Source organism: Budorcas taxicolor, chromosome X (assembly GCF_023091745.1).
Source record: "Budorcas taxicolor isolate Tak-1 chromosome X, Takin1.1, whole genome shotgun sequence".
NCBI classification, from domain to species: Eukaryota; Metazoa; Chordata; class Mammalia; order Artiodactyla; family Bovidae; genus Budorcas; species Budorcas taxicolor.
In genome coordinates, this window is record NC_068935.1 from 47,286,360 (window position 1) to 47,305,384 (window position 19,025).

The following is a 19,025-nucleotide window of genomic DNA, read 5'->3' on the forward strand; positions in this document are numbered from 1 at the left end:
GAGAAGAGTTTTATCAAGCAATCATCAAATAAGTCAGTCACTGAATAGGTGATTTACCCTTCATTGGCTGAAAGGGGATAATAGCTAGAAAAGAGGGCGTGCTGAGCACAAGAAAGCTACCAAGTGAAGTGCTGTCACAGTAGTTTGTTATGTTTTAGCCTGCAGGACATTCTATAGTTCACCATGTTATACTGGGTTTGTCAAAAAGTTTGTTTGGGTTTTTCTGTAAAATGGTATGGAAAAACTGGAATGAACTTTTTGTCTAACTCAGTAAAAGGCTCCTCAGAGGCACTGATGGATAATGTACCCTTCTGGCCCTCCTACATGATTTGAGGCAGCAAGAGTTAGGCTTCGTTGCTTCTAGAGTCACTTGGTTATCGCCAAGGCCATGTTTCTGATCTTCTGCGGCATGCCCCTAAGATCTGAAGCTAAACATGGATTTAGATACTATTCTAAACTTTAGAGTCAATGAGATGCTTTAGCAGCAAATAACATCACAGATGCTCTTATCTATCATGTGGAGAGAGAGCTTGATGGCAGCTGCAAGGGGGTGGTACTGAACTAACCTAAGCTCTCTACCCTGCCAATACAAGCTTCTACTGCTCCCCATTCCCCAGGTAGACCCACATCCTTCCTTTATCACTTTATCCTCAAACTGAGTGGGAAAGCCGGATTTGTGTCTACAGAGCATCTTCTGGTGGTCACTGCAGCAGGAAGGAAAGATGTTCGGCGCAGACTGTTCTTGATATGGGCCCAATATCCTATGACAGCTTTGGACGTTTCTCGAAGGATGCACAAGAAAATATATGTGAAAGCTGCTAGTAAGTGAAAAGAGTTTAAAAGTAATGCAGTCATGGGACTTCCCTGGTATTCCAGTGGTTAAGATTCTGCACTCCCACTGCAGGGTGCATAGGTTCAGTCCCCGGTGGAAGAACTAAGATGCCACATGCCATTCAGCCAAAAAAAAAAAAGTTTTTAATTAAAAATAATTCAAAGCTCAAAAAGGAAATTCGGTTCAGTTTGGTTCAGTTGCTCTGTCATGTCTGCCTCTTTGCGACCTCATGGACTACAGCATGCCAGGCTTCTCAGTCCATCACCAACTCCTAGAGCTTGCTCAAACTCATGTCCATTGAGTTGGTGATGCCATCCAACCATCTCATCCTCTGTCATCTCTTTCTCCTCTGTCTTCAATCTTTCCCAGCATCAGGGTCTTTTCCAATGAGTCAGCTCTTCACATTACGTGGCTGAAGTATTGGAGCCTCAGCTTCAGGATCAATCCTTCCAATGAACATTCAGGACTGATTTCCTTTAGGACTGACTGGTTTGATCTCCTTGCAGTCCAAGGGACTCTCAAGAGTCTTCTCCAACACCACAGTTCAAAAGCATCAATTCTTCAGGGCTCAACTTTCTTTACGGTCCAACTCTCACATCCATACATCACTACTGGAAAAACCATAGCTTTGCCAAGACAGACCTTTGAGGGTAAAGGATTGTCTCTGCTTTTTAATATGCTGTCTAGGTTTGTCATAAATTTTCTCCTAAGGAGCAAGTGTCTTTTAATTTCATGGCTGCAGTCACCATCTGCAGTGATTTTGAAGCACAAGAAAATAGTCTGTCACTGTTTCCATTGTTTCCCCATATATTTGTCATGAAGTGATGGGACTGGATGCCATGATCTTCATTTTTGGCATGTTGAGTTTTAAGTCAGCTTTTTCACTATCCTCTTTCACTTTCATCAAGAGGCTCTTTAGTTCTTCTTTGCTTTCCACCATAAGGGTGGTGTCATCTGCATCTGAGGCTATTGATATTTCTGCCTGCAATCTTGATTCCAGCTTGTGCTTCATCTAGTCCAGTATTTCGCATGATGTACTCTGCATATAAGTTAAATAAGCAAGATGACAATATATAGCCTTGACGTACTCCTTTCCCAATTTGGAATCAGGCCATTGTTCCATGTCTGGTTCTAACTGTTGCCTCTTGACCTACATACAGATTTCTCAGGAGTCAGGTAAGGTGGCCTGGTATTCCCATCTCTTTAAGAATTTTCCAGTTTGTTGTGATCCACAGAGTCAAAGGCTTTAGCATAGTCAATGAAGCAGAAGTAGATGTTTTTTCTGGAATTCTCTTGCTTTTTCTATGATCCAGCAATGTTAGCAATTTGATCTCTGGTTCCTCTGCCTTTTCTAAATCCAGCTTGAACATCTGGAAATTCTCGGTTTGTATACTGTTGAAGTCCAGCTTGGAGAATTTTGAACATTACTTTGCTAGTGTGTGAGATGAGTGAGATCGTGCAGTAGTTTGAGCATTCTTTGGCACTGTATTTCTTTGGGATTGGAATGAAAACTGACCTTTTCCAGTCCCATGGCCACTGCTGAGTTTTCCAAATTTGCTGGTATATTGAGTGCAGCACTTTCACAGCATCCTAGGATTTGAAATAGCTCAACTGGAATTCCATCACCTCCACTAGCTTTCTTCGTAGTGATGCTTCCCAAAGCCCATTTGACTACACATTCCAGGATGTCTGGCTCTAGATGAGTGACCATACCATCATGGTTATCTGGGTCATGAAGATCTTTTTTGTACAGTTCTTCTGTGTATTCTCACCACCTCTTCTTAATATCTTCTGCTTCTGTTAGGTCCATACCATTTCTGTCCTTTATTGTGCCCATCTTTGCATGAAATGTTCCCTTGGTGTCTCTAATTTTCTCGAAGAGATCTCTAGTCTTTCCCATTCTCTTGTTTTCCTCTCTTTGCATTGATCACTTAGGAAGGCTTTCTTATCTCTCCTAATCTCTATAACTCTGCATTCAGATGGATATATCTTTCCTTTTCTCACTTGCCTTTCACTTCTCTTCTTTTCTCAGCTATCTGTAAGGCCTCCTCAGACAACCATTTTGCCTTTTTGCATTTCTTCTTCTTGGGGATAGTTTTGAACCCCACCTCCTGTACAATGTCATGAACCTCTGTCCATAGTTCTTCAGGCACTCTATTTATCAGATCTAATCCCTTTAATCTATTTCTCACTTCCACTGTATAATAGTAAGAGATTTGATTTAGGTCATACCTGAATGGTCTAGTGGTTTTCCCTACTTTCTTCAATTTAAGTCTGAATTTTGCAATAAGGAGTTCATGATCTGAGCCACAGTTAGCTCCTGGTCTTGTTTTTGCTGACTGTATAGAGCTTCTCCATCTTCAGCTGTAAAGAGTGTAATCAATCTGATTTCAGTGTTGACCATATGGTAATGTCCCTGTGTAGAGTCATCTCTTGTGTTATTGGAAGAGGTTGTTTGCTATGACCAGTGCATTCTCTTGGCAAACTCTGTTAGCCTTTGCCCTGCTTCATTTTGTACTCCAAGGCCAATCTTGCCTGTTATTCCAGGTGTCTCTTGACTTCCTACTTTTGCATTCCAATCCCCTATGATGATAAGGACATCTTTCATTTCATGTTAGTTCTTAAAGGTCTTATAGGTCTTCATAGATCTGATCAATATCAGCTTCTACAGCATCAGTGGTTGGGGCATAGACTTGGATTACTGTGATGTTGAATGGTTTGCCTTGGAAATGAACTGAGATCATTCTGTCATTTTTGAGACTGCACCCAAGTACTGCATTTTGGACTCTTTCATTGACCACAAGGGCTACTCTATTTCTTCCAAGGGATCTTGCCCACAGTAGTAGGTATAATAGTCATCTGAATTAAATTCACCCATTCCAGTCCATTTTAGTTAACTGATTACTAAAATGTCAATGTTCATTCTTGCTCTCTCCTGTTTAAGCACTTCCGATTTACTTTGATTCATGGACCTAACATTCCAGGTAGGAAATTGCCCTTCATTATAAGGCAAATATAAATATTAGGATTCTTTGACACTTAACAGTGGCTCTGATATAACCCCAATTGTTAAGAGATTGCAATGTAATTGCAATGTAATGTAAAGTTACTTGTGAAGCAGTAAAACTCTTATCAACACTAACACAATCATAGCTTTTAAAAATTTGTTTCCGTGCCCCCCAAAGCCTCTTACCTTGAGTTCAGGAGATAGAATTATATCAAATTCATACTGTAGGGTTTCAGGATCATAATTTATAAAGGGTAGAGCCATTTCAAGAAAATTTTCAATGTCTTGGAGAGCTTTCTGAGCATCTTCTTTAGACTGAAACTTGTCTATTTCTTGATTAGCCAGAAGGCACTCTCCTTCATCACAGCACTGGCGAGCCTGGTAAGCAAATCCCACACACACACAAACCATGAATGAAGAAACGAGAAATCTGTTTGTCCCTTAGGAGAGTGTTTATCAGCCCTGGCTGCTATGAATCAGAGTTGTTTTCAGAGCTGTTAAAAAGGAAAAAAAAAAATCTACTCCCAGAAATTCTGATTCAGTAGCTCTGGGCTATAAGCCAGGCTCCACAGGTATTTCTTTTTTTTTCTTTTTTTTGAAATATAGCTGATTTACAATGTTGTACTAATTTCTGCTGCATAGCAAAGTGATTCAAGTGATTCAGTTATATATATACACATATACTCTTTTTCATATCCTTTCCCATTACGGTTTATCACAGGATATCAAATATAGTTCCCTGTGGTATAGAGTAGAACTTTGTTGTTTATCCATCCTGTATGTAGTAGTTTGCATCTGCTTGCCCCAATCTCCTACTCCATCCCTCCCTGACCAACCTCCCCCTTGGCAACCAGAAATCTCTTCTCTATATCTCCACAGGTACTTCAGAGGCACGGCCAAGGTTGGGAAGCCCTGCACTCATTTCATAACAAGGAATTCATTCTGAAGCAGGAGTCTGACCATTCTCTCAACACCAGCTGCACGTTCTTTCCCAAAAATCAATAACTGAAATATGAAATTCTTTGCAAAATCTCAAGTGTAATAAAAATGCATGATGATTGCCTAGCACAAAGAAAAAGTTTCCTTGCCACAGAAGATGTACAGATTAGAATGCTCATGTTCAGATCCAATGCCTATATGTGATACCCCTATTTTACATTCCACTGTCATGATCAAAACTTCTCTTCACCACCTAATCATCAAAGGGGTCAGACTCTATTCCATGGAGGAACAGTTTCTAATCACTGTTTGTTGTTAGAACAGTTTCTAATCACTGTTGTTCATAGTTACATTGCTGTAACTATGAAATGTGGAATGAGAGTGAGGCTTGAGCAAAATGCCCCCCATGGTTTTTCAAAGTATTCTAATTGCAAACTATCACTAGAGCAGAGGCTTCAGAGATGAACCTAAAATAGAGGAAGCCATCACCACCACCATGCTCATATTCAGAACAGGGGCCAAAATCCTTACAATCCTGGACCGGCTGTGAATACTGCAAAGTGGATGAATGAAATAGGTATAATCAAACTCAGTTCTTCACACTTCTTACAAATCTAATTCCAAAGCTATGCCAGACCCTGGCCCTATAGCCTCTGAGAAGGACTCAGGTAGAAAAAATATATATAATTTCTCTTTCAGAAATGCAGCATGTCCTGTGACGTTACCTGTTGTAGGAGTTTATGCATTTTAAAGGTCCTGTTGAGCTGTATCCGTTTGTTTCTAATCTCATTTACCAAAATATCAGAAAGGTAACGTAGTTCACTGCACCTCTGACAGATCAAATCCAGGGCATAATGGTGACTTGCTGCAAGCCTGTGTCCATGTATTATTACGAACCGGGCCTTTGCTAACAGGTCCTGATTGTAAGAAAGAAGGAAAATAATAACTGTAAGACCTCCATCTGAATAGAGAGGGAGAAAACATAATTAAAAAGGAAATTGGTTGAGCCAGAGAGAGATATTGCCAAGTATACGGTTTGATGTCATACTTCTGCCAGCTGCAAAAAAGCTTCCAGTTATAGTCATTAGCTATACGTGCATGTGCATGCTAAGTTGCTTCAGTCATGTCCGACTCTTTGTGAGCCCATGGACTGTAGCCCACCATGCTCCTCTATCCATGGGATTCTCCAGGCAAGAATACTGGAGTGAGTTGCCATGCCCTCCTCCAGGGGATCTTCCTGACCCAGGGATTGAACCTGAATCTCTTATGTCTCCTGCGTTAGCAGGCAGGTCATTTACCACTAGTGCTACCTGAAAAGCCTAATGTCATTAGCTATGGCAGCGGTGTTATCGGAAGCTCATGCACTCCTGGTCACAGAAACAGAAAATTAACCAGCTCACCCAGAAGGTGGATGAGATTTGCTCCTCCTGGGAGGTACAGATTTAGAACATAACAAAATATAATCAATTAGATGCAAACCAGCCAAGTGAAAGCTAAGGGATTTCATATCACCTCAGCCATGGAAATCCTGTTAGATCTAGTTGGCATCTACTTGAGGACTTGACGGCTTAGACGGTAAAGCGTCTGCCTGCAATGCCGGAGACCTGGGTTCAATCCCTGGGTCGGGAAGATCCCCTGGAGAAGGAAATGGCAACCCACTCCAGTACTCTTGCCTGGAAAATCCCATGGATGGAGTCTGGTAGGCTACAGTCCATGGGGTCGCAAAGAGTCAGACACGACTGAGTGACTTCACTTCACTTCACTTTTTTGAGGACTTGACACATTTGAAGAGACCGCCACAGGGTTTCCCTGTCAAAAAGGAACTCAAAGCTTAGTCTTCATTCTAACTACTGACTGCCTCAACCCAGTGTTGTGACTGAAACCTAAAATTTACCATCTTATCCATTTTGAAGTGTACAATTAAGCAGTGTTGAGTGTAGTCACATTGTTTTGCAAGATGAAAAAGATCTGGAGATGTGTTACACAATAATGCAGATACACTCAATACTGTTGAACTATACACTTCAAAATGGTTAAGATGGTGAATTATATTTTGAGTGTCTTACCACAGTTAAAACTAAACATTATTCAAAACAAAACACAACAAAATGAAAACAAAACAGAAACAGACAAAAAATTCAAAGTTATGAAGCCAGTTTGCCTTCTCTTTTTCTCCAAACCAAAGAGATCGAGAAGTTGCCCCATGATCACAAAGATCTACAAGTATAACTCCAGTACTGGGCACCACAACCGCTGCCTCTCAGTTTTGTTTATAGGTGATTATGGTACCGAGAAATCAATTTATTTGTTGAGAATACACCTTAAAAGGGCTTCCCTGGTGGCTCAGCTGGTAAAGAATCTGCCTGTCATGCAGGAAACCTGGGTTTGATCCCTGGGTTGGGAAGGTCCCCTGGAGAAGGGAACAGCTACCCACTCCAGTATTCTGGCCTGGAGAATTCCATGGACTGTATAGTCCCTGGGGTCACAGAGAGTTGGACACGACTAAGCTACTTTCACTTTTTTACCTTAAAAACAACAGCTTCACTCTCACATACAAGACAGGAGAGCAAAGCTAGAATGTGTTGAGTATTAAAGCCTTGAGTTCAAGCTTTAAGATCAGCAGAATAAATGACAGCTGGCTCTTGTGAATATTTATACTTTATGTCCATATATCCTAGGTATTGTGCTAAGTGTTTTATCCACAGCATCCAAATAATTCCTAATAAGCACTCTGCAAAGTAGGTCATCACACCCCCAATTTATAGATAAGGACACAGAGGTTTAGAAAACTTAATCAGTTTACCCAAGGCCACACAGCTGGTAAGGCTAAATAGACCTATCTGTATGAATCTGTGTTGGATTCAGTTGCATATATCAAATGATAGTTATTTAAGGAATTATATTTTTAAGGTTTCCATCGTTTCCAAATACCAAATAGCATTCTTGATAGACATTTCTCTAGCTTCTTCAATATGATGTATGTTCTTGTTCCTATGGATGGGCCTGAAACAGATACAACTATATGAGATGTCTGCAAGGTCATCTCAGGCCCACACTGAACAGAATAGACAAATATTGTTGAGCCAATTATACAGACTGTTGTTACAAGAGACTAGTCATAATACGGGTTTATACTACCAAAAGACATCAAAATGTAGCTACTATACTCTTTAGATACACTGCATATCTAAAATATAATCTTACCTGAGAATTTTCATCCAAGTTTTCCAACTTTTTAATTTTTTGTTTCACTTGAGCTATAGTCCCTGTTACATCTGCCAACTCCGCTTGTTGGTTTAGTATAAGTTCAGCTTCACTCATGAGCTAAAAGTAGGGGAGGAGAAAAAGTCTTCAAACCATGCAAATTATTAAGCCTTTTCACCTAATAATCAAGATTTGTAGTAAATGCTATTAATTAAGAACCTCAACACGGAAAAATTACATATATGGAAAATGTTTCAGCTATCTTATTCACAGAAATCAATATAATCTGTTAAAATTTAACCTGCTAGACATCAGTGTGCACTGATGATTTATAAAAGATCACTATGTACATGTGAAGGCATTTGTATGTGGACATGTATTGAGGTATACATATGTGCATATACATGCACATATATTCCCTAGCTGTATGGTGAATGGCTCTAGAAACAAAGACCTTTCAGTAGCAAAATGAGCACATCTAATACCCAGACCTTGGTTTTGAATATCATTTTCCAGAAAAAGAAATTGGGGCTTCATAGGAAATTGGCTGATTCCAGAGCTGAGGCAGAACAGGAATAAGATGAGCTTGGAACATCTCATTATGCCAGAAGGTAAAGAACTGATAAAAATGTTTGGGCATGTCACAAGGACACAACAGCCAGGTGGAAACAACAGAACAGTCAAGAACATTAATGAATTAAAAGCTAGGAAGCCCTAAGCCCAATAAGTAGATAAATATTGTACTAAAGGGCATTCTTGACAGACATTTTTCTAGCACCTTCAAAATGACTTGTGCTCTTGTTCCTATTGGTGGGCCTGAAACAGCTACAACCTCATGACATATCTACACAAAAAATCAGCATTTCACAACTATCATAGTAAAGATTGGTTGGAGCAAGAATCATCAACTGATGATACACTGATGAAGAATTTTTGATGAGGAGCAAGATAATTGCATGGCCTTAAATTTTCTCCCCACATATTGGGTTGGCTAAAAAGTTCATTCGGGTTTTTCTGTAACATCTTCCAGGAAAGCCTGAATGAACCTTTGGCCAACCCAATATTTCTGACCAGTTGCAAGGGCAAGCAGGGGTTGGTGGGGGGGAAGTAACTGTAGTATGGAGAAATTCAACAGCACCCTGACAGGGTGACCAAAACCCTCCAAAGGACACATCACATATGTGGTATTCTTGCTGCTTATACGCAGGTTAATCCAATCATGAGACAATGTCAGACATACCCAAAATGGTGAACATTTTATTCTAAAAACGACTGTGTTTTTCCAAAATGTCAGTGTCATAAAAGACAAAGAAAGGCTATGAAAACGTTAGAGATTAAAGGAGACTAAAGACACATGACAACTTAATGCAATACCTGACCCTCTAGACTGGATCCTGTGCTGAGGCAGGAAAATGATATAAAGGACATGATTGAGTCAATTGACAAAATTGGAATATTGATTGCAGATAATAGAAAAATATCACATTATTCATAAATGTACAAAATATGACCGCTGTACTGTGATTATGCAAGAAAATATTCTTATTCTGTGAGTTCAAGAGGATCTCAAGTTTGAGAATATTCAAGTTTTTTCTTGCAAGTTTAAATTCCTATGTAAGCTTTATATTTAGTTAAATGCCTAAATATTCAGAACCTATCTGCTATGAATCTATCAGAGCCTATGTCATGAGAGACAGATTGCATCAGTGAGATTCAGACCCATGACAAACAATAATAGTGATCAGAGGCAACAATGACTTCACAGAACAGACATTAACCACAGGATGACAATGTAACCTGGAGGCAAATTAACATATAAGTAGAGGCACAATGGGTTTGTTCAGGAAAAGTAATGTTGCTGCATGTGTTTGGTTGGAGAGGAGGGACAGACATCAATATCTGGAAGGCTCAAGAGCAATCTGACCTATTCTTTCATTTTTTTAAATATAAATTTATTTATTTTAATTGGAGGCTAATTACTTTACAATATTGTATTGGTTTTGCCATACATCAACATGAATCTGCCACAGGTGTACATGTGTTCCCCATCCTGACCCCCCCCCCCACCTCCCTCCCCATACCATCCCTCTGGGTCATCCCAGAGCACTAGCCCCGAGCATCCTGTATCATGCATGGAACCTTGATTGGCGATTCGTTTCACATATGATATTATACATGTTTCAATGCCATTCTCCCATATCACCCCACCCTCGCCCTCTCCCACAGAGTCCAAAAGACTGTTCTATACCTATTCTTTCTTTAAGAAAAGTTTTACCGAGAGCCTGACACTTCAAAATCTGAATCTCCAGAGGGAAAAGGCTGGTAATAACTGTGCCCTGTGTCCCCTACCCCAACTGATTTGGCTAGAACAAATGGAATACTAGGCAAGTCAGCCACTCATGGGCAGAAACAGGCTGACCACATTTAAGAGAGAGAAGTGACTTTTCCTTGGATCCCTGGAAAAATACTATGACAGAGACTGGTAGAAGCATGTAGGTCGACTATAAAGGGAAAGAAAAATGAAGCTACGTCTCTTGACTATATAGGATGGATTTTCCAGAAGGACAGAACTAGAATATACTTATAACCTTTTAAATAATGTATAATTAAACACAATTTAATCTCATCCATCAGGCTTTTTTATAGAAATAAGTCACTGAATGAGAAAAAAAATGTTTTGTTAGATCATATTAAATATGGTCAGCATAGGTAGATGGTAGTTTAAAAATCATGAAGGAAGTTAGTATTATTCCCTTGGTAGATTTCCCATAGTCTGAAAGTATTTTACATCTAAAATACATTTGAATATCAAACATCAATGTAGACAGCAACTTTACCCCTGTCATCTACGTTAGCCCCTTAAGTGCTTTCCCATAAGAAATGAGCCTGAGCCAGAGAAGTATAAGTGTTGGCATTTTCATAGCTGTTTTCTTCATTCTAAGTCAAAGTGCACTCACACTTGCCTCCTTTTCACCTCTCTGGGGGTATACATGGGCATCCTGCATCTTGTAAGACTGTGTTTCTGATGATCAAGGAGTAAGAACCTCCAGCATAATGAAAGAAACTGTACCCAAGAAAAGTTTTAACTGACCTCTTGAAAATCCTGCTCAAACTTCCAGAGTTGCAAATACTGCTCCATTTTTAGCTGGTGTTTTTCCCAAAATCCATCAAAAGCTATTTCCATATCATGTACTTGAGTCAGCAATCTTAACAAAGCAAAATCATCATTAAACCAATGATTTTATTGCAGGTAGGTAGATAACCCTGATTTGGATGTTAAGAATTATAGGCAAAGTCACAGCCCATGACATTTGGTCCAGGTAGAGACTATCAATGTCCACAGAATCTCCCCTAGGAGCAAACTAATATCTGTGGGTCAACACGGGGAGGAGTTCTCAGCTTGACTGTCAGAGGTCCAGGAATACTTTTGCAGGTTAACAGGTAGCCACAAAAATATATAATTCCCTTTCAAAAGTATAAGATGCTGCCGCTGCTAAGTCGCTTCAGTCGTGTCTGACTCTATGCGACCCCAGTGATGGCAGCCCACCAGGCTCCCCCATCCCTGGGATTCTCCAGGCAAGAATACTGGAGTGGGTTGCCATTTCCTTCTCCAATGCATGAAAGTGAAAAGTGAAAGTGAAGTTGCTCAGTCGTGTCCGACTCTTAGCAACCCCATGGACTGCAGCCTATCAGGCTCCTCCATCCATGGGATTTTCCAGGCAAGAGTACTGGAGTGGGGTGCATTGCCTTCTCTGTTCAAAGTATAAGATAAGTAACTCTAAACCCCAAAGACTACTACTTACTTATTAATAGTTTGCCAGTCACCACTAGTCTGCTGATGATTTTCAAGTTTTGAACTCACAGCACCCTCAGCATCAGGCAATTCCAGATTTGTTAGCAGAATTTTTCCTTCTTTGGTTACAGCTGTGATATCCTTCTGTATAAAGGCAAAATAGGAAGTGTCAGCCTGCTGGGCAACTATTCTGAACGAGCTGGGTAGAAGGCAGCGTACAGCAACAGATGCAGAATAGAATAGTTCTAGCACAGCCTTTGCTTTCATCACTGAAAAATCAAGAACTACCTCAATACCACAGAATCCAAAAGCTGCGAGGATCTCCAAGAAGCCTCTGCCTATTGAGACAGATTTACAGTCCCCGATTTTATAGGCACAAGTACCCCAAGGCTCAGTTTGTAGCTTCCTCTCACTGGCAGAAAGTTCTAATTTAATATGGAAGCAACCTAAGCATCCAACAACAGATGACTGGATAAAGAAGATATGGTATACATACATATATATACAATGGAATACTACTCGGCCATTAAGAAAGAATAGAATCTTGCCATTTGCAACAACATGGATGGACTGGGAGGGTATTATGCTAAGTGAAATAAGTCAGACAGAGAAAGACAAATACCATATGATGTCACTTATATGTGGAATCTAAAAAGTAAAACAAACTAGTAAAAAAAGAAACAGATAGAGAACTAGTCGTTAGGGATGGGGAGAGGGAAGGGAGAGGGGCACCATTTCAAAAAAAGGGCCACTTAAATTCAGCATATCCAGGAAATCCTCTTCTCGTACTCTTTTTTTAATATTGTGCTTAACACCATATAAATATCTCTTCTTGTCTCCTTACCCAGCAATCTGTGTGAAATAGACACACTCAGCACCTCTCTATAAAAAAAAATACCATGGAAAATTTTGGTTTGTCTCCCCTATCAGACATACCTTTAACAGGTGGTACCTTTCAGCACGAATTGCAAGAATTTCTTCTATTCCAGGAATGTCACCTGGTAGTTCTGTCTCAGCCAGTTCAGTTCCAAAGGACTGTAACATCTGAGCCGTATCTTTCACTGTGAGGGCAAAATTTTCTATAGCCTGCAAAGAGCCCGTGCATGATTCTCTTAATTCTGTGGTAACTTGGCCAGCATGTAAAAACCTAGACCAAAAGCTATATTAACTTTCATTTAGCTATGACAGCAAAGACATATACTATGACCTCTCCTCTGCAAGGAAAGTTGGCATTGGCCTTGACAATGAACCATAACTTTGCATCTAAGCCCCTAAGAAACTTAGTGAGGTGAAGAGACTTCTTGAATATCTAAACATCTGTACTTATTTCTCAAACAATGATGAAAACCATTTCTTAAACATGCCATGTACTGAGTACTGTGTTTTATTATCTGGCAAAAGATTGTATTTTCCTTATTCTATTTAATTTTGGAATTGAACAATTGTTTTATAATAACTACTTCTGAAGAGACATGAGAACATCAAAGCCACTTTATCATTATTTATGAACAAATGTTAGCATTTGATGGACTAAGATGACAGAGGAACATTAGTCACAATAATTCATTTCAAGTTCTGGAGAAGATTTGAAATTATGACCCCAAAGGCTCTGCTGCCCTAAAATGTCAAGTAAGGTTTGGTTGTTCATCTTGTTTCCAAAATCAGTGACTTAAGAGAAAGAAGGACAACATTTAGAGACTATATAAACCCTCTGTTTACCATGTAACTCAAGGCGTCTGCTCTTTTATTTTTAGCTTTCTAGGTTATTAAAGGCAAGCCACTGCTTATTTTGACGACTCACTTTCATACGAATCAACAGGACTGCTGAATGAAAATAAAGATGAGGAAAATAAAATCCTGATTTAAGTAAATATCATTATTTCCTTCAGAAGGGTTCCCATACCTCTGGAATTAGAAGACCCTTATATGACAGATTCACTCTAGTGAGGCACAGAGCCCTTGCCTATCCATACATTTCTAGAACAGAAGGCATTTTTGCTACAAATTTAACTGCCCCCAGGAGAATCACTAGACTGATGAGATTAATAAAATGACTCTCATTTCCTGAGGGCAAGCCATAGGCCAGGCACAGTGTCAAACATGGTATATCTGTAATCTCATTTAATCTTCTCAATAACCCAATGAGGTTAAGTTTTATTCTTCCCACTGTATAGTTGGAAAAACTGAAGCTGAGAACGCTTTTACAACTTGCACAAAGTTATATCGATAAAAATCAGCAGTGCTAGGATTTGAACCCAAACCCTTGGTTTCTTCAAGTTACTACATGGCCACAGGAGAGGGTGGGCAGAGTAGGGTCTCCTTATTCCCTAGGCCTCTCATTTAAATGCCATCCTCAGTGACTCTTCATCATTTCTAGATATTTCCTAAGCAAGAAAACCAAGATGTTGAATTATGTATTTTTGAAAAACAGGAACCCCAGAAATCTGTTTTTCCCAAGGAAGAAAAAAAAAAATTCTAGAACTAGATTTCAAAGCTAACATGAACTACAGGCTCTACAGTAAGGGCAAAAGAAACATACATTTCTGAAGGTGATCCATTCACTGTGGCTGTACTGCAAGGTGCCGCCTAACTCAGTGGTTAACTGCTTGTCATCAATGTATGTCAGCAAATCACTAACTGAGCTCAGCATAACAACCTATACAAATAAGCGAGAAAGATACCGTTAACTGCCCTCCACGGCACTCCTCCACACAGCCAACTGTACAATGAACTTTAGCATTCGTTTAGCAGAAATGGTTCTAATAATTCTCTCCTGTACATCCCCACACACATGGATATGCTACCTTCCCTCAGGGAATAACGGTTTTCATTTACAAAACATTTCTCTGTAAAATGAAAGTAATCTCCATAGAAACCCAAACACCTGATTCTCTCTGACCTAAAAATTGTGCACTGTCTGTGGTCAACCCTCTGAAAGAATGTTAAGCCCATGACAAAGGAAGGGCTTTCTGTAGTAAATTATAATTTATCATGAGGGACTGATCTTTGCAAAAGTAGCAAAATTTATGAGCACTCTTATTCCCAACACTAATAGTGTATAAAAATATCTTCTGGAAAAAAAAAGAAAAGCTACTCTGACCTGCTCAGGATGTAAGTTCATGGGAGGTCAAATACATAAAACACACATTCATTTTATTCTCTAAAAATAAAATGTCCTGATTTTATACACACACACAAATACATACACACACACACACACACACACACACACACACACACATAACATATGGGATTTACATCTTTTTTAAAAATGAACTGCTTTGTTACAAATTGACTAATCTTTTCCTTTATTTTAACAGTAGGGGCAGAAGACTTTAAGGCATTTTGAATTTACGTTTTTGGAAGACAAATTCTAATTTTTTTTTCTTTTACATGCACTTGTGACCACATGTAAAATAACAACAACATGGTACAAATTCTTCATGAGAAAGGGTCAAAACACTTAAATAATATATTCTTACCGGTAATTTGAGCATGAACTCTTCCTGACTAAATCGAAATCCAATGTCTGTGAAAGTTCGTTGGAGAAAACTGGTGGGACGAAGGACCAAAACCAAGTGCAAGTTCCCAGGGAATGAAGACTATAGGAAAAAACAGCACAGGAAAAAAAGAAAAAAATTGTCAAAACATGCACTCAAGTGAGCACATGGCAAAAAATATATAATCAAAGAAAACAAATTCTAAAGTCATAAAAACCACTGAAAAGATAAAACTTAAAAAATGGATGTTGATAACATCTTAAAACACGAAAATAGAAATGAAATGAATGTAAGGTCATCAGGTCAGTTCCTTGCAGTGCTTGTGGCCTGAAATTTTCTCACACTGAAGTCAATCCCACATTATGAAGAATTATACTCTTAAGCTTCATTTTAAATGTGATTGTTTTTGTACTCAAATTGTTTTTAATCCTTGCAAAACAGAATCAAGAGGCAGGTTTCTAGGATAGCCCTAAAAGCCTAAAGGGAGCTGAAATACTGAATACCTGCAGTAAACAATGGAAGAAAACTATTTTGTGGACTTGTATTTTTATTTCATCCAAGAGACATTCACCAAATATCTTCTACGTGTTTCCTCCACGTATTTAAGTGAATGATTATCAGGCACTGTTAGCATTCAGTGTACAGCAATTAATAACATACAGTCCCTACCCAGCTTGCAAGAAAATGACAGTCTAGAATCCGTTAGCATCATGATAAGTTGATAAATTAAACAAGGGAATTAGAATAATATACAACAGGAAGGTGTAGCACAGAGCATCCTAGACCTAGGAATGTCAAAAAGGACTTGCCTAAAGAGGAATAAAGTGGATCAGGCTGCTTTTCTGGTGTATCCATGTTTCCCAACTTCTTAGAATACTGGCATATAGTAGGCGGTCAAGAAGTAACTGTTAAATGAAAGAGTGCAAAAGACAAGGAGGACCCTATGCAAAATTCACAAGGGCTGGAATAATATGGCCTGATATAAGTAATAAAGTACCACATTCAAATGCTTACTGTATGCCAAGTATTTTGCTAACATTATCACAGTTCCTCTTCATAACAATCCTCCGAAGTAGTTAGGCAATCTGCTTTTACTAATAAAGAAAGTGAGGCTCAGAGAGTTTAAGTATAACTTGGCTCAACTGGTGAAGTCTGAATTGGTACCCAAGTCTGTATTACATCAAGAGGTCCCAGTCAGGAAAGCTAGAGGAAGATGCTGTCGGGGGGTGGAGAGATGTAGTCATGGGAGATGGTGCTAGAAAGATGAGCAGGATCCAGACCAGGAAAGACCTTGGGTCTTTTCCTGGATGCAAGGGGAGACAAGGGTTTTTAAGTAGCAGAGCAACATAATTAGATTTGCATTTTAGGAGGATCACTTTGGCTTTGGGAATGAACTGGATATGGACAAGAATGGAAGCAAACAGATGAGTTTGCATGCTGGAACAGTCATCCAAGCGAGGGATGATGAGTTTCTGAACTACAGCAACAACAACAGGGATAAGGATAGAATTTAGGAGGTATAATGTGAAAAGTATGATAACTGGATATGTCTGATGAGAAAAGAATGACTGTAACAGTCAATTTACAGATTTCTGGCTTGAGTAATTAACTGGGTGAATGGTATAACCCTCATTGACATGGGAACACAAGAGAAGCAGGCTTTCAGGAGGGGGATAAGATACTGATTCTTATTCCTGGACCTATTGGGTTGGAAGGGTCAGCAAGACAACCAGATGATGTCCATCAGACAAACGGATGTACAAGGGAGGAGGGAAAGAAGCCTAGACTGTGAATATAGAGTTGGGAGTCATCAGCCTCAAAAGAGCAGACTGAAGCATAATAAAGCAAAATATGCTCAAAATGCTTTAAATCTTTCAGGAATGCTGAAATATTAATAATTGAGCAAAACTATAAAAGAAAAATTAATAAGATACTGTGGGGGCAGGTATATATGGGAAGTCTGTACTTTCTACTGTGAACCTAAATCTGCACTAAACAATACAGTCTATTTTTTTAAAAAAAGTAACTTTCATAGAGGGATAAGACCTAGGCTCTGAAATGACATACAAAAGTGGAAATTTTTTAAATTTAATTTGAGATGGTGATAAAAACATAAACAAGTGGCAATGACAACTAAAGTGAGGGAAAGAGAACTGAGTGCGACACAAATAGGGAAAAGAAAGGAGCACAAGCTTAAATCAGTAAATTAAACAATGATTACAAACAGACACAAATTGGGATGGCTATCCAACTGATCACTCCCCAAGGGGGCCATGTCTGCACTACCCTCTCCTCCCATGAGATTCTACATCCTCTCCCCACCAAATTCCTATGTTGAAACTTAAGCCACAACGTGAAGGTATTTGGTGGTGGGGTGTTCAGGAGATGACGAGGTCATGAGGGTGGAGCCCTCATGAATGGGATTAGTGCCCTTAAGAAAGAGACCCCAGAGAGCTCCTTCAGCCCTTCAGCCATGTGAGGACACAGAAAAGACAACCATCTATGAAGCAGGAAGTGAGCTCTCACCAGATACAGAATTTGCCAGCAACCTGACCTTGGACTTCAGACTCTAGAACTGTGAGAAGTAAAGTCTGTTGTTTATAAGTCACACTGTCTATGGTATTCTGTTATAGCAGCCCATAAAGACTAAGACAGTCTCTTATTAATCTTAATACTGGTTCCTAATGAGAACTGTTATCTTTCTACATGACCTTGCCCTCCTAAGATGCAATGATTTGTCATGGGATGAAAATTTGATGTAAGCAGAATCCAAGTCTCACACTAGCATTTTTTGAACTAGCACTAAGGGAAGGAAACTTAGAGGGTGCAGATTCAGGGCCGCTAGTAGCCATGACCCCTACAGCCAGAGGAAGCTTGAAGCTTATTTCAAAGAACAAAGCAAACAAGTATAGAGAACTGGAAATAGAAACAGAGAGTCCCAATGATATTGTATATCCTACTGTCTACTATGTTGTTTTTCAGTTGGCAATGGCACTTCACTCCAGTAATCTTGCCTGGAAAATCCCATGGATGGAGGAGCCTGGTAGGCTGCAATCCATGGGGTCGCTAAGAGTCGGGCATGACTAAGTGACTTCACTTTCACTTTTCATTTTCATGCATTGGAGAGGAAATGGCTACCCACTCCAGTATTCTTGGCCTGGAGAATCCCAGGGATGGGGAGCCTGATGGGCTGCCATCTATGGGGTCTCACAGAGTCAGACACGACTGAAGCGACTTAGCAGCAGCAGCAGCAGCAAGTCATGTCTAACTCTGTGACCTCATGGACTGCAGTACACCAGACTTCCCTGTTCTTCACTGTCTATTATGTACAGATGTCTACTTTAGTTTATGCTAAGAATGGTACAATACTTTCCATAGTTGTTATAAAAATTAAAAGAAATAATACATATAAAGCTACTTTGTCAACCCTAAAAAAAACTAATAAGATAGGTTTTTTAAATTTACTTGGGGTTCTTGGACTTAAGCACAAGTAGACTTAGACAAAAGGTTTTTCAGGCTGTGGATAAAGGCTTGCTTAAGGGGAAACTCAGACAGGGACTTGTGAGAACTTTGGACCTATTTCTAGACTAAGAGCACTAATTCTATTTCTACCCTGAAATATTCAGTTTAGGAGTTAAGTCTTTCCTTCTTCACATGGGCAAATTACCAGTATTAGTATTATACTTAACTGCCTTGACTCAAGCTTATTTTTTTCACTTTTAAATGGAATCAAGGGGCTCTCCTAGTGGC

At 39.4% G+C, this 19,025-nt stretch overlaps 1 protein-coding gene across 1 annotated transcript in view; it reads right to left on the reverse strand.

Annotated features, from left to right (window-relative positions):
- MCF2 (MCF.2 cell line derived transforming sequence) overlaps positions 1-19,025 on the reverse strand; it is a 78,417-nt gene that overhangs the window by 41,843 nt on the left and 17,549 nt on the right. The window contains exons 4-11 of the mRNA XM_052663313.1: positions 15,258-15,377; positions 14,315-14,431; positions 12,712-12,861; positions 11,786-11,919; positions 11,074-11,188; positions 7,983-8,102; positions 5,504-5,695; positions 4,026-4,217 (exon numbers count right to left, since the gene is read on the reverse strand). Coding sequence (XP_052519273.1) covers positions 4,026-4,217; positions 5,504-5,695; positions 7,983-8,102; positions 11,074-11,188; positions 11,786-11,919; positions 12,712-12,861; positions 14,315-14,431; positions 15,258-15,377 — 1,140 coding nt within the window. The remainder of the gene's footprint in view (positions 1-4,025; positions 4,218-5,503; positions 5,696-7,982; positions 8,103-11,073; positions 11,189-11,785; positions 11,920-12,711; positions 12,862-14,314; positions 14,432-15,257; positions 15,378-19,025) is intronic.